General features: G+C 41.3%; 1 protein-coding gene across 1 annotated transcript; it reads right to left on the bottom strand.

Moving 5' to 3' along the window:
• Window positions 1-6,470: 6,470 nt before the first annotated feature.
• On the bottom strand, window positions 6,471-12,529 carry LOC139370067 (zinc finger protein 135-like). Its single transcript, XM_071109380.1, has 4 exons — window positions 11,943-12,529; window positions 11,529-11,626; window positions 11,177-11,354; window positions 6,471-8,279 (listed from the first exon to the last, which is right to left on the bottom strand). The coding sequence occupies exons 1-4, from the start codon at window positions 12,286-12,288 to the stop codon at window positions 7,495-7,497; spliced, it is 1,407 nt and encodes a 468-aa protein (XP_070965481.1). The 5' UTR covers window positions 12,289-12,529; the 3' UTR covers window positions 6,471-7,494.
• Between the last annotated feature and the right edge of the window lie 668 nt (window positions 12,530-13,197).

Below are 13,197 nucleotides of genomic sequence, written 5' to 3'. Positions count from 1 at the left end.
TAACCAGTTACTACGTCAACAGAACTATGTTTAAAACACTGAGATTAGATAATGTACATTAAGATGGTCTAAAGCGTCAATCTTTCACTTTTATGTTGGCTAGCAAGCTACCGACGTGGTTGAAAGAGTTGGCGCCTTGTTGTTCCTGAAGAAGCGTCCGTCCAGTCCATTATACGTCACGCAAGAAGAGTCAACTGAAAGACGCTCATCGCCATCTGCTGGCTGGAGTGGGTAACGCAGTTTGGAAACAATAGTTACAACACTTTTTGTATTGGAAAGAACGTCATAATTATTTAACAATAAGCTGATATATTTTCTCTTACGTCTTACAACTACTGAAAGCTATGATCCCTTACTGATGTCACTAGTTAAATCCACTTCAATCCGTGTAGATGAAGGGAGGAGGCCGGTTAAAGAAGGATTGTTAAGCCTTGAGACAAATGAGACATGGATTGTGTCTGAGTGCCATTCAGAGGGTGAATTGGGAAGACTAAATATTTAAGTGCCTTTGAACGGGGTATGGTAGTAGGTTCCAGGCACACCGATTTGTGATTTGTTTTTCCAACTCAACAGTTTCCCATGTGTACCAAGAATGGTCCACCACCGTAACAGTGGCGGTCAGTGCCGTTTAAGATGAGGGAGGACCATTTTGTTTTTCATGGGCATGTCCTTATTTCTACTACAGCATGTTGGATGACTGTCATTCATATTCCATTCACCCTGTTCAACGTTACAGCGATAGGTCTAGGATACTACATTATAGTAACATTTTCCCTATACCCATCATGAGGTAGCTACAACCTAGTCTATGAATGAAAGTTTACAACGTAGGTGCACACAGGTTGAGAGAAAAATTTAAGGTGACAGACAGTGACACATTCAATACCACTCTCGCCTACTGATCTAGAATGTAATCATTAGTCCAGCAGTTGCAAACGAGAGTTGTTTAAAAACAAATTCAGGTATATTTATCCCCGTTTTGTTCCGGGGAAGAAATGTTTTTCAACAGAATCGTCGGAATGAATACACCCCTGATCATGTGTAAACACAGTTCACTTTCATTACAGCCACGTTGTATTCCTTCTCTCCTCCTCTCACCTTCTCCCTTCGCTTCTGGACTTCAATGCACAACACATCAGCTGTATGTGACCAGGTGAAAAAAAACTTTTCCAAAACCTTGTAGGTTTGTATTGAAGTCAAATTACTCAAATTAGAGGAGAAACGGAAACTCGCTGTTCTCCAGGCTACACCATGGTGCTACCCTACAGAATGCTGCTGAGGCTACTGTAGACCTTCATGTTTTCATCAATTATTTGGTGACGTGATTATTTTTAATATAGTTTTATCTAAAAAGGATTAAACTTTTTTACATGTTTTATCATTTGTATTTTTATGAAAATCACTGAGGAGGGTCCTCCCCTTCCTCCTCTCAGGAGCCTCCCCTTCCTCCTCTCAGGAGCCTCCAATGCACCCAAAGGAAGCATTGGAGTCAACATGGGCCAGCATCCCTGTGGAAAGCTTTCGACACCTTGTAGAGTCCATGCCCCGACGAATTGAGGCTATTCTGAGGGAGAAAGGGGAGGGTCCAACTTCATATTAGGAAGGTGTTCGAAATGTTTGGTATAATCAGTGGATATATCTGCCATTTAGCAGACACTTTTATCCGAAGGGATTTGCAGTCATGTTTGCAAACACTTATCATATGGGTGGTCCCAGGAATCAAACCCACTACCCTGGTTTTACAAGCACTATACTCCACCAACTGAGCTACAGGACCACAAGTAATGATCAAGGAATGACGCAGATAAACACACAGCCTGAGTTTCAGAAATATAATTGAATCAAAGACCGTAACATTGAAACTGACATACTTCATATTTAGTTACAATCAAATATTATTTGTCACATGCGCTGAATACAACAGGTGTAGATCTTAACGTGAAATGCTTACTGACAAGCCCTTAACCAACAACGTAGATAAGAAAAATAAGTGTTAAGAAAATATGCAGCATTGAAGGTCTTAAAGAACACAGTGGCCGCCATCATTCTTAAATGGAAAGTTTGGAACCACCAAGACTTCCTAGTGCTGGCCGCCCAGCCAAACTGAACAATTGGGGGAGAAGGGCCTTGGTCAGGGACGTTACTGAGAACCCGATGGTCACTCTGACAGAGCTCAAGACTTCCTCTGTGGAGATGGGAGAACCTTCCAGAAGGACAACCATCTCTGCAGCACTCCACCAATTTGGCCTTTTTGGTAGAGTGGCCAGACGGAAGCCACTTCTCAGTAAAAGGCACATGAAAGTCTGTTTGGAGTTTGCCAAAAGGCACCTAAAGGACTCAGACCATCAGATACAAGATTCTCTGATCTGATGAAACCAAGATTGAACTCTTTGGCCTGAATGCCAAGTGTCAGGTCTGGAGGAAACCTGGCATCATCCCTACAGTGAATCGTGGTGGTGGCAATATCATGGTGTTGGGATATTTTTTCAGCGGCAGGGACTGGGAGACTAGTCAGGATCAAGGGAAAGATGTACGGAGCAAAGTACAGAGAGATAATTGATGAAAACCTGCTCAAGAGCACTCAGGACCTCAGACTGGGGCAAAGGTTCACCTTCCAACAGGACAACGACCCTAAGCACACAGCGAAGACAACATAGAAGTGGCTTTGGGACAAGTCTCTGAATGTCCTTGAGTGGCCCAGCCAGAGCCCGGATTTGAACCTGATCGAACAACTGTGAAGAAATCCTGAAAATAGCTGCGCAGTGACGCTCTCCATCCAACCTGACAGATCTTGAGAGGATCTGCAGAGAAGAATGGGAGAAAACACCACAAATACAGGGGTGCCAAGATTGTAGTGTTATACCCAAGGCGGCTTGAGTCTATAATCACTGCCAAAAGTGCTTCAACAAAGCACTGAGTTAAGGTTCTGAATACTTATTTAAATGTGATATTTCCGTTTTAATGTTTAAATGCATTTGCAAACATTTCTAAAATCCTGTTTTTGCTTCGTCATTATAGGGCGTTGTTGTGCAGATTCATTGTAAGGGATTTCCTCCTCTTCTTCCGAAGAGGAGAGGCAAGAAGGATCGGAGGACCAATATGCGGCGTGGTAAGTGTCCATGGTTCTTTTAATAAGAAATAGTACACATGAACAACTGAATACAAAAAACAATAACCGTGGAATGAACGAAACCCAAAACAGTACCGTGTGGTGAAAAACACAGACACGGAAACAAACACCCACAAACGCACAGTGAAACCCAGGCTACCTAAGTATGATTCTCAATCAGAGACAACTAATGACACCTGATTGAGAACCACCGAAGGAAATAAAGGAAATAAAGGTCAGAACGTGACATTCTTGAGGAAAACCTCCCAATTTAATCAATTTTAGAATATTCCAGTAAATTCAGGAAGTAAACTGAAAATTCCCAATTCTCTTCTATGGTTTTCAATGAGGAAAATGTGGAATTTGGTTTACTTTCTGAATTGACTGGAAATGAAATGGATTTGACTCCAACCCTGGTTTTACTACAAATCTGTCAACGTCATCATTTAGTCAATCGATGTTATAATGCATAAAGCTCACAGATGTGATCGTTCTCATTCAGAGTAAATTATTCTAATTGAATAAAACAGAATTAAACAAATCAAATGTATTATGTACCTGAATAACTTCAACAACCTGGTTGATTCTCTGGTTGATTCTCTGCTCAACAACACTGACTGTGAATCAATCTGGTTGATTCTCTGGTTGATTCTCTGGTTGATTCTCTGGTTGATTCTCTGCTCAACAACACTGACTGTGAATCAATCTGGTTGATTCTCTGGTTGATTCTCTGGTTGATTCTCTGCTCAACAACACTGACTGTGAATCAATCTGGTTGATTCTCTGCTCAACAACACTGATCGCGTCAAACTTTGCTGTGTGTCCAGGCTGTCACTTCTGTCATCAGCTACTAACACCAGTGCTGCACCTTTGTCCTTGTCCCTGGATGACGTCTTCCTGCTCCCTCTTCCATAGTGAGAACACTGATGGCTCAACATGGTTTTCTGAGAGACTGGATGAAGGCATCCTGCTCCCTCTTCCATAGTGGGAACACTGCTGGCTCAACATGGGCTTCCTGGTTATGAAAGAAAGTGTGATGGTCAATGGTAGCCACTCTCATTGTTTGAAGCAGTTGTAGTCTTTGTTGGCATGTATCCAGACCCCAGAATGGTAGTAGAAAGGAGCCTGTTCCCCACATTGCTTCCTCACAATCATTGGCTGCCTCGACCACTCCCCCACCTGACCACAGGGCCAGTATTGCTGACTGATCTTCATTCCTACCGCCTTCATCACCACCCCTGAAGTCTCTTCACTGTCTGATCTTCATTCCTACAGCCTTCATCACCACCCCTGGAGTCTCTGCACCGAGTAAGTGAAGATAGTATAAGAAACCTCTCCCATTCTACTATCTTTGTTTAGAAATAGTCATTTGTGTGACCTACTGATTTTCCCTACAATTTATTTTAAAGATTTAGAAATATAGAAATGGTAGAACCGGAAACTAATATAAAAGGTGTGTACAGCAGTAGTTATATAGGATGATACTGGGCGGAGGCCGGCTAGAGGTGACTATTTAACAGTCTGATGACCTGGAGATAGACCACACATTAAGTATTGTGGTGGCAGCATCATGTTATGGGTATGCTTGTCACTGGCAGTGACTGGGGAGTTTATCAGGATCAAAATAAATATGAAAGGAGCAAAGTGTAGACTTTGTATAGGCACTGTACAGCCTTAACTGTGGAGTGACCCCATAAAATGGGATATCAGCCAACTCAGTGACAACCACAGAACACAACTATGTATAGTTTACACAAATATGAGTCTCTTAGCTCTTTTTGCAGGACTTTGACTGTGATACATCACCCTCCATAACCAACCTATTGTGTGTATTGAACATTCATATTGGACAGCCTTACCTATAGAGTAGCACCACCACCCATCAGCCCGTTCTCTTCTTGATGTCAAAGCTGCATTGTATTGCTGCTATAGGATTTTATGATTAATAATCCGATTTACTTCAAGCCCCACTAAGATGTCACCATACTATTCATTTAAAGCCCCTCTGTCAGATATACATCATCAGAGTGGGAAACCAACTGACATGGAAACAATGGAGTAAATGTATCACTATCAGAGGGGTGTTATATGACATCAGATAGAACTACTCAGACATTCCAAATATCACTTGATTATCAGAGGGGTGAATTATGACATCATATAGAACTACTCAGACATTCCAAATCAGGCTTCATCCACATCATGAAGGTGGATATTGATCCAACCATTTCAAAAGTAATGACCGGGCTGACGGAAACAGGTTATGCCTGAATATTTTTATAAATGCTGACAGACGATATGTTAGTTTGTCTGACATGGTTGGGTCTTTTTGTGCCAGTATAAACGTTTTAGTGAGAAATGGCGATGGAAACTCCTTTATGTACAAATATTTATATATCAATGATGACTAATTATGTATACATTTCAATCAGGACTGACTAATCAGAATACTAGCGTGTTACTGTATATGTACTAACCCAAATACTATTATGTTACTGTATATGTACTAATCAGAATACTATTCTGTATATGTATGAGTTTTCTTTCTTGATCCCAGTACTGAAAATAATGTGTGTGTGAATGTGGTCAAGAGTTTAGAACAATGACGGTCTGTTCCTTGGTACAAATGAATGAACTATATCTCCAAACTGACTAGAATGCTTATCTACACTAGCTGACCTTGGCTCAAGGCGAGGAGGGAAGGCTTGAGAACTATAGAGCCTTTCTACCAGTGTCAAGAAGAGACGGAACAATTAGAAAACGCTGACGTCATTTTCCGTTTATAACCTGTGGTAAAATGTGTACTCAGTACTCTCTTGAATAAACTCTGCTGTCTGATTTTAAGACTGGGCTCTGTCTATCATTATAGAATAAGGGAATTATTATTCCTTATGAATTGACAGAGTGTTTAATTTTAATTGGGTATTAAAACAGAGAGCAATTTAATTCCTTCAACAAATAACCCTCATATCTGAGTTAACTTGGAGTCACGTGATGATATGTTGTGTGGTCCTCCCTCTAAAACTTGGAAAACCACGTAGTTTATTAGGCTACAGATGAAATAAGTTATGAACTTCACAGGGTGGTGAAACTACATGTGATGAGCTTGATGCTCCTTTCCAATACATTTTGAGGGTCTTAATCTGGTGACATGATGACCGATGCTTGGTTGCCATTTGACAAATAAAATAATTGCTCTCACCCATAATAATCTCATCAATCGGGTAACCACGTTTATTCAACCAGTGGGAGGTTTGTAATTGCCCCCAGGAAAGTCGAAAGAGGAACTCTTCATTGAGACAATGATAAACAGCAATCTGTGGGAGAGTTGTGGTGGATATTATAAAATAAGGAGTCCAAGTCAAACCAAGATTCTTTATTTCTGAGCTCAGAGAGAATAACAGAGTTACACAGCGCAGTGTAGACAGTCTGAATTCCTGAAGCATTGGGTGATGAGCACAATTTTATTTGTCACATACACATGGTTAGCAGATGTTAATGCGAGTGTAGCGAAATGCTTGTGCTTCTAGTTCCGACAATGCAGTAATAACCAACAAGTAATCTAGCTAACAATTCCAAAACTACTACCTTAATTATAGACACAAGTGTAAGGGGATAAAGAATATGTACATAAAGATATATGAATGAGTGATGGTACAGAGCGATGGTATCATCTCCTTAGTTTTGTAGGTCAAATATATGTTTGAGTATACCCTGTACCATTTAATTTCATATGGTAAAGACAGGTAAACACATTGTCAGTCAACAATATAAGACAACGGGAGCACTGTGTATGTTCTCTGATAAATTTTAAGCCAATGTGATGTGAAATATCAATATACACGCTAAGAGAAGTAATTTCTCTCTCCTGTGTGGATTCTCATATGACGTTTAAGTGATTGTTATGAGTAATATGTTTTCCCACAGTCTGAGCTTTTCTAAGTCTTCTCCTCTGTGTGCAGTTTAATGTGTTCTTTCAGGCTTCCTAAATGGGCAAAAGCTTTGCACCCTAGGAGGAGTGGTAAGGCTTCTGCCCTGTGTGTATTCTCTCATGTCGTTTCAACGTCCCTGATTGGCTGAAACACTTTCCACACTGGGAGCAGTGGTAAAGCTTCTCCCCCGTGTGTGTTCTCTCGTGTTGTTTCAGGTGCCATAACGCACTACAACCCTGTCCACATTGGGAGCAGTAGTAAGGCTTCTCTCCTGTGTGTATTCTCTCATGTCGTTTCAGTGTCCCTGAAAGGCCGAAACACTTTCCACACTGGGAGCAGTGGAAAGGCTTTTCCCCTGTGTGTATTCTCTCATGCTGTTTCAGCTCCCCCAAATGGTTGAAGCGCTTTCCACATTGGGAGCAGTGGTAAGGCTTCTCTCCTGTGTGTATTCTCTCATGGTGTCTCAGGGTCCCTAAACCGGTAAAACTCCTTCCACACTGGGAGCAATGGTATGGCTTCTCCCCTGTGTGTATTCTCTCGTGCTGTTTCAGCTCCCCCGACTGGTTGAAACGCTTTCCACATAGGGAGCAGTGGTAGGGCTTCTCTCCTGTGTGTACTCTCATGTCGTTTCAGCTCCCCTGAATGGTTGAAACACTTTCCACACTGGGAGCAGTGGTGAGGCTTCTCCCCCGTGTGTTCTCTCTCGTGCTGTTTCAGGAGTCCTCTCTTGTTGAAACACTTTCCACACTGGGAGCAGTGGTAAGGCTTCTCCCCTGTGTGTATTATCTCATGTTGTTTCAGACCCCATAACCCGTTACATCCCTTTCCACATTGGGAGCAGTGGTAAGGCTTCTCCCCTGTGTGTATTATCTCATGTTGTTTCAGGTCCCATAACCCGTTACAACCCTTTCCACATTGGGAGCAGTGGCAAGGCTTCTCTCCTGTGTGTATTCTCTCATGCTGTTTCAGATGAAAAGGCCGTTTGAAACACTTTCCACACTGGGAGCAGTGGTAAGGCTTCTCCCCTGTGTGTATTATCTGGTGTTGTTTCAGGTGTGCTTTTTGGTTGAAACACTGTCCACACTGGGAGCAGTGGTAAGGCTTCTCCCCTGTGTGTATTCTCTCATGAGCTTTCAGGTGTGCTTTCTGGTTAAAACTCTTTCCACAGTGGGAGCACTGGTGTCGTCTTGCTGGTTTGGACGTCCCTGGCTCTGGTTCCTCTGAGTCTGGTCTTTCTCCTGCCAAAGACAGTGTTATTTTTAAATAGAGACCCAGATGAAACCACATGATAAAACAACCTTGCTACGAAGGTAAATCCTAAATCAGATCTCTCAATAACCTGAGGCCAGTTTTAACAATCTTATTACAAACTTATTTCATTCATCCTATTTTACAAGTCAGAACACAAAAACCTAGACAGTTCTAGGACACTGAAGACACAGACGTCGCTGGATTCCAATTGAACAGGTGGTTCTAAATATATAACTTTCATAGCTGTATGATACAGAATGTGACCTACACACTTCCTTAAACATCAAATAACTAAAGAAGTCATTTTGTGTGGAAATCCAAAACTTGTTTTTACATCGAAGATACAAAGCACATCAGTAACATCTCCCCGTTGTTGAAAGGGTTCGACACATTGCTGTTAAAACCAATTTCTAATTTAGACATTCACAGATTTTCAACATTTTGATTATCGCCGATGACATATTTTGGGTAAAGTAAAAAATAAGGTGAAATATTTGGGTAAATGTTCCTAAAACTGATAGTAACTACAATAAACAAAAATATAAACGCAACATGTAAAGTGTTGGATGTTTCATGAGCATCACTGTTAGTCAACATTTATTCTTTGCCAAGATAATCCATCCACCTGACAGGTGTGGCATATCAAGAAGCTGATGGAACAGCTTAATAAAAGGGGGTAATAAAAGGGTAATAAAAGGCTACTCGAAAATGTGCAGTTTGGTCACACAACAATGCCACAGGTCTCTGAGGGAGCGGGCAATTGGCATGCTGACTGCAGGAATGTCCACTGGAGCTGTTACGGAATTGAATGTACAGTACCAGTCAAAAGGTTGGACTCACCTACTCATTCAAGGGTTTTTCTTTATTTTTACTATTTTCTACATTGTAAAATAATGGAGAAGACATCAAAATTATTAAAAAACACATGGAATCATGTAGCTCCCCACAGGTGTTAAAATAAAATATATATTTTATTCTTCAAAAGTTGCCACCCTTGCTTTCTCTCAACCAGCTTCACCTGGAATCCTTTTCCAACAGTCTTGTAGGCGTTCCCACATATGCTGAGAACTTGTTTTCCTTCACTCTGCGATCCAACTAATCCCAAACCATCTCGATTTGTTGTACAGGCTTCCATTAAAGAACATTCTCTGTGTTCTGTTAGACAGGTAGCTCTGGTGCGGCAGGTAGCCTAGTGGTTAGAGCGGTAGGCCAGTAACCGAGAGATTGCTGGATCTTATCCCCGAGTTGACAAGGTAAAACTCTGTCGTTCTGCCCCTGAACAAGGCAGTCCTAGGCCGTCATTGAAAATAATAATTTGTTCTTAACTGACTTGCCTAGTTAAATAAAGGTTATATTTTAAAATAAAAACTCTTTATCCACAATATAGCAGGGGGTGTAAAGCCATACGTTTTTTTCAGCAGCAGACTACGATCGATAATGTCAAAAGCCGCACTGAGTCAAACAAAACAGCCCCAACAATATTTTATCATCAATTTCTCTCAGCCAGTCAGTCATTTGTAAGTGCTGTGCTTGTTGAATGAACTTCCCTATAAGCTGAAAGTCTATATTTGTTTACTGTAAAATAGCATTGTATCTGGTCAAATATTTTTTTCCCAAAATTGTAAGGGTTGGTAACAGGCTGATTGGTCAGCTATTTAAGCCAGTAAAGGGGGCTTTACTATTCTTGGGTAGTGGAATGACTTTAGCTTCCCTCCAGGCCTGAGGGCACACACTTTCTAGTAGGCTTAAATTAAAGACAAGGCAAATAGGAATGGCAATATCGGCCGCTATTATCCTCAATTTTCCATCCACGTTGTCAGACACCAGTGACTTGTCATTGTAGATTTTATTTGCCCAAAATTTCATTGAAGATGCTCCAAAGATTTTTACTATCATTCTTCATGTAATTTATCTTTGTTTCATTGTGTACTTTCTTCTTTTTATTCAGTTTAGTCAAATGATGTCTCAATTTGCAATAGGTTTGCCAATCAGTTATACAGCCAGACCTATATGCCATCTCTTTTGCCTCCCACTTCATCATACCATTTTTAAAATTCCTCATCAATTCACGTGGATTTAACAGTTTTTACAGTCATTTTCTTAATGGGTGCTGCTTATTAGTAACTGGGATAAGCAGTTTCAAATGTGTCAAGGGCAGTGTTTGGTTGCTCATCATTACACACCACGGACCAACAAATATTATTTACATCAACAACATAGGAATCACTACAAAAAAATGTATGACCTCTTATACACAATATTAGTCCCAGCCTTTGGAACGGTGGTTTTCCTAGACATGGCTACTATATTGTGATCACTACATCTGATGGATCTGGACACTGCTTTAAAACCCATTTCTGCAGCATTAGTAAAGATATGATCAAACCATGTTGATGATTTCATTCCTCTACTGTTTGTCACTACCCTGGTAGGTTGATTGATAACCTGAACAAGGTTGCCGGCACTGGTTACAGTTTGAAGCTTTCGTTTGAGAGGGCAGCCTGATCACAGTTTTCCTCCAGTATTAGTTAATTAATAACAAAGTCTTGAGTTTAGTTTGCCTGTTCTACAGTCTTTTAAAGATAGGGGTGTTGACTGCGACAGGCAATGTAACATCCATAATGTTTTAAGGAGAAGTTTTTGTAAAACAAGCACCTTACATTGGATCATCTAGAAACTTTCTCTCCAAAGCTACCTTTCATCAAGGTTTTATATGGTCTATTGGTTTCTCTCTTTTCATTGGCAGAATCCTTTTTCAGTGTTATGATATTCATAACATCCACTCTATCTTCCTGTCAACTAACAGAACTCTGCTGGTTGTCCTGGTAACAGATACCGGTGGGCAGATCTAATGTATTTGTTCAAACTAAACTACAGCACTTACTTTGATGAGTCAAATCTGATCCTTTCTTCTCTTTTCCTCCTCTCACAGTTCCACGCAGCCCCATTTTTTTCCTGCAGTCCACCAGCAGCACAGACAACCTCTTCATACCCAGCAGTAAGGTGCTACCGGGAGAGGCACGACGCGGGGACTCCGGGAGGGAGGAAGGGCTAGCATTGTCCTAGTAACCATAAAGAGGGGACACAGACACATGTCATTATGTGCTTTACAGAAACCCAGCCCAGACCCAGATAGAGCAAGCTGTATGCTAGACCAGACCAAGCTGTATGCTAGACCAGATCAAGCTGTATGCTAGACCAAACCAAGCTGTATGCTAGACCAGACCAAGCTGTACCATCTGGTGTTCTGATCTGGAGAGACTCTTCTCTGCCTCGTCAGCATCAGGATGTTGTTGAGGCTCCCCAGAGGATCCACCATAGTCATGTCTCTCTCCTGTGTGAACGAGAACATCAAAATGAGTAGTAAACTCCCTTTGATATTTTAAGTAGAACATATGCTTCAATATTGAATTTTAACAGCCTGTTATATTAGATGAGGGGAACTTTAATATAGACAACATGGAGAATTCAATACATCTAATTGAAAAGTCCCTAAAATATATGAACCAATGGCAGATTGACCCTTTAACAAATCCTACAGTACTGAACAACATATTCAAGTGTAGAACTTCAGTAGAATGCCCCTTAAAAACCACACATTAGTTCAACAACTGCATAGTTTGTGCCCCTGTTTTTAAGACAGTACTCACTGATGGTAATCGGATATTCTGTCTCCTCCTCTTTCACTCCCAAAACGTCTTCCTCCTTCACCTTTATTGAGACAGCATCCTCTTCCTCTCTAAAAGGTTCATTCTCTTCTATCACTATAACAGCCTCCTCTTCCTCCTTTTTCATTCTGAAATGTTCTTTCACTATAACAGCATCTTCTTCCTTCACTATAACAGTCTCCTCTTCCTCCTTTTTTATTCTAAAAGGTTCTTTCTCTTCTTTCACTGTAACCTCATCCTCTTCTTCAATGTTCATTGCCAGAGCTTCTTTCTGCAAACAGCAGACCTCCTCTTCTATAGCAGGGGATGAGTACTTTAATGAACTCATGGTCAGCGATGTTAGCTAGCTAGTTAGCATTAGCGACTAGCCTCGTGCTCGGCTCAGCATCAATCTTTAACAAGTTTGCAAATTAGGTTACAGTTAACCAGTTAATACGTCAACAGAACTGTGTTTAAAACACTGAGATTAGATCATGTACATTAAGATGGCCTAAATCGTCAATCTTTCACTTTTATGTTGGCTAGCAAGCTACCGAGGTGGTTGAAAGAGTAGCCGCGTCGTTGTTCCTGAAGAAGCGTCCGTCCAGTCCATTATACGTCACGGAAGAATCATCACCTGAAAGACGCTTATCGCCATCTGCTGTCTGGAGTGGGTAACGCAGTTTGGAAACAATACACTACACTACACTTTTGTATTGGAAAGAACGTACCGTAATTTCTAATATCTAAAAAGGATTAAACTTTTTTACATGTTTTATCATTTTTTTTTTTTTATGAAAATCACTGAGGAGGGTCCTCCCCTTCCTCCTCTCAGGAGCCTCCACTTCCTCCTCTGAGGAGCCTCCCCTTCCTCCTCTCAGGAGCGTCCCCTTCCTCCTCTGAGGAGCATCCCCTTCCTCCTCTGAGGAGCCTCCCCTGCACGCAAATGACATCCAGCCAACTTGTGTGGGAAGCATTGGAGTCAACATGGGCCAGCATCCCTGTGGAAAGCTTTCGACACCTTGTAGAGTCCATGCCCCGACGAATTGAGGCTAATCTGAGGGAGAAAGAGGAGGGTCCAACTTCATATTAGGAAGGTGTTCGAAATGTTTGGTATAATCAGTGGATATATCTGCCATTTAGCAGACACTTTTATCTAAAGGGATTTGCAGTCATGTTTGCAAACAATTAACATATGGATGGTCCCAGGAATACTCCACCAACTGAGCAACAGGACCACAAGGAATGATCAAGGAAT

Source organism: Oncorhynchus clarkii, chromosome 17 (genome assembly GCF_045791955.1).
Source record: "Oncorhynchus clarkii lewisi isolate Uvic-CL-2024 chromosome 17, UVic_Ocla_1.0, whole genome shotgun sequence".
NCBI classification, from domain to species: domain Eukaryota; kingdom Metazoa; phylum Chordata; class Actinopteri; order Salmoniformes; family Salmonidae; genus Oncorhynchus; species Oncorhynchus clarkii.
Note: the sequence above shows the minus strand (reverse complement) of the source record. Positions and strands in the feature narration are given on the sequence as shown.

Bases quoted from the DNA above. Each gene is read 5' to 3' on its own strand.
- LOC139370067 (XM_071109380.1), bottom strand. From the start codon at position 12,288: ATGAGTTCATTAAAGTACTCATCCCCTGCTATAGAAGAGGAGGTCTGC. The intron at 11,627-11,942 runs GTGAGTACTGTC...TCGTTCACACAG, and splicing joins AGAATATCCGATTACCATCA to GAGAGAGACATGACTATGGT. The intron at 8,280-11,176 runs GTAAGTGCTGTA...TGTCTTTGGCAG, and splicing joins ATCAGATTTGACTCATCAAA to GAGAAAGACCAGACTCAGAG.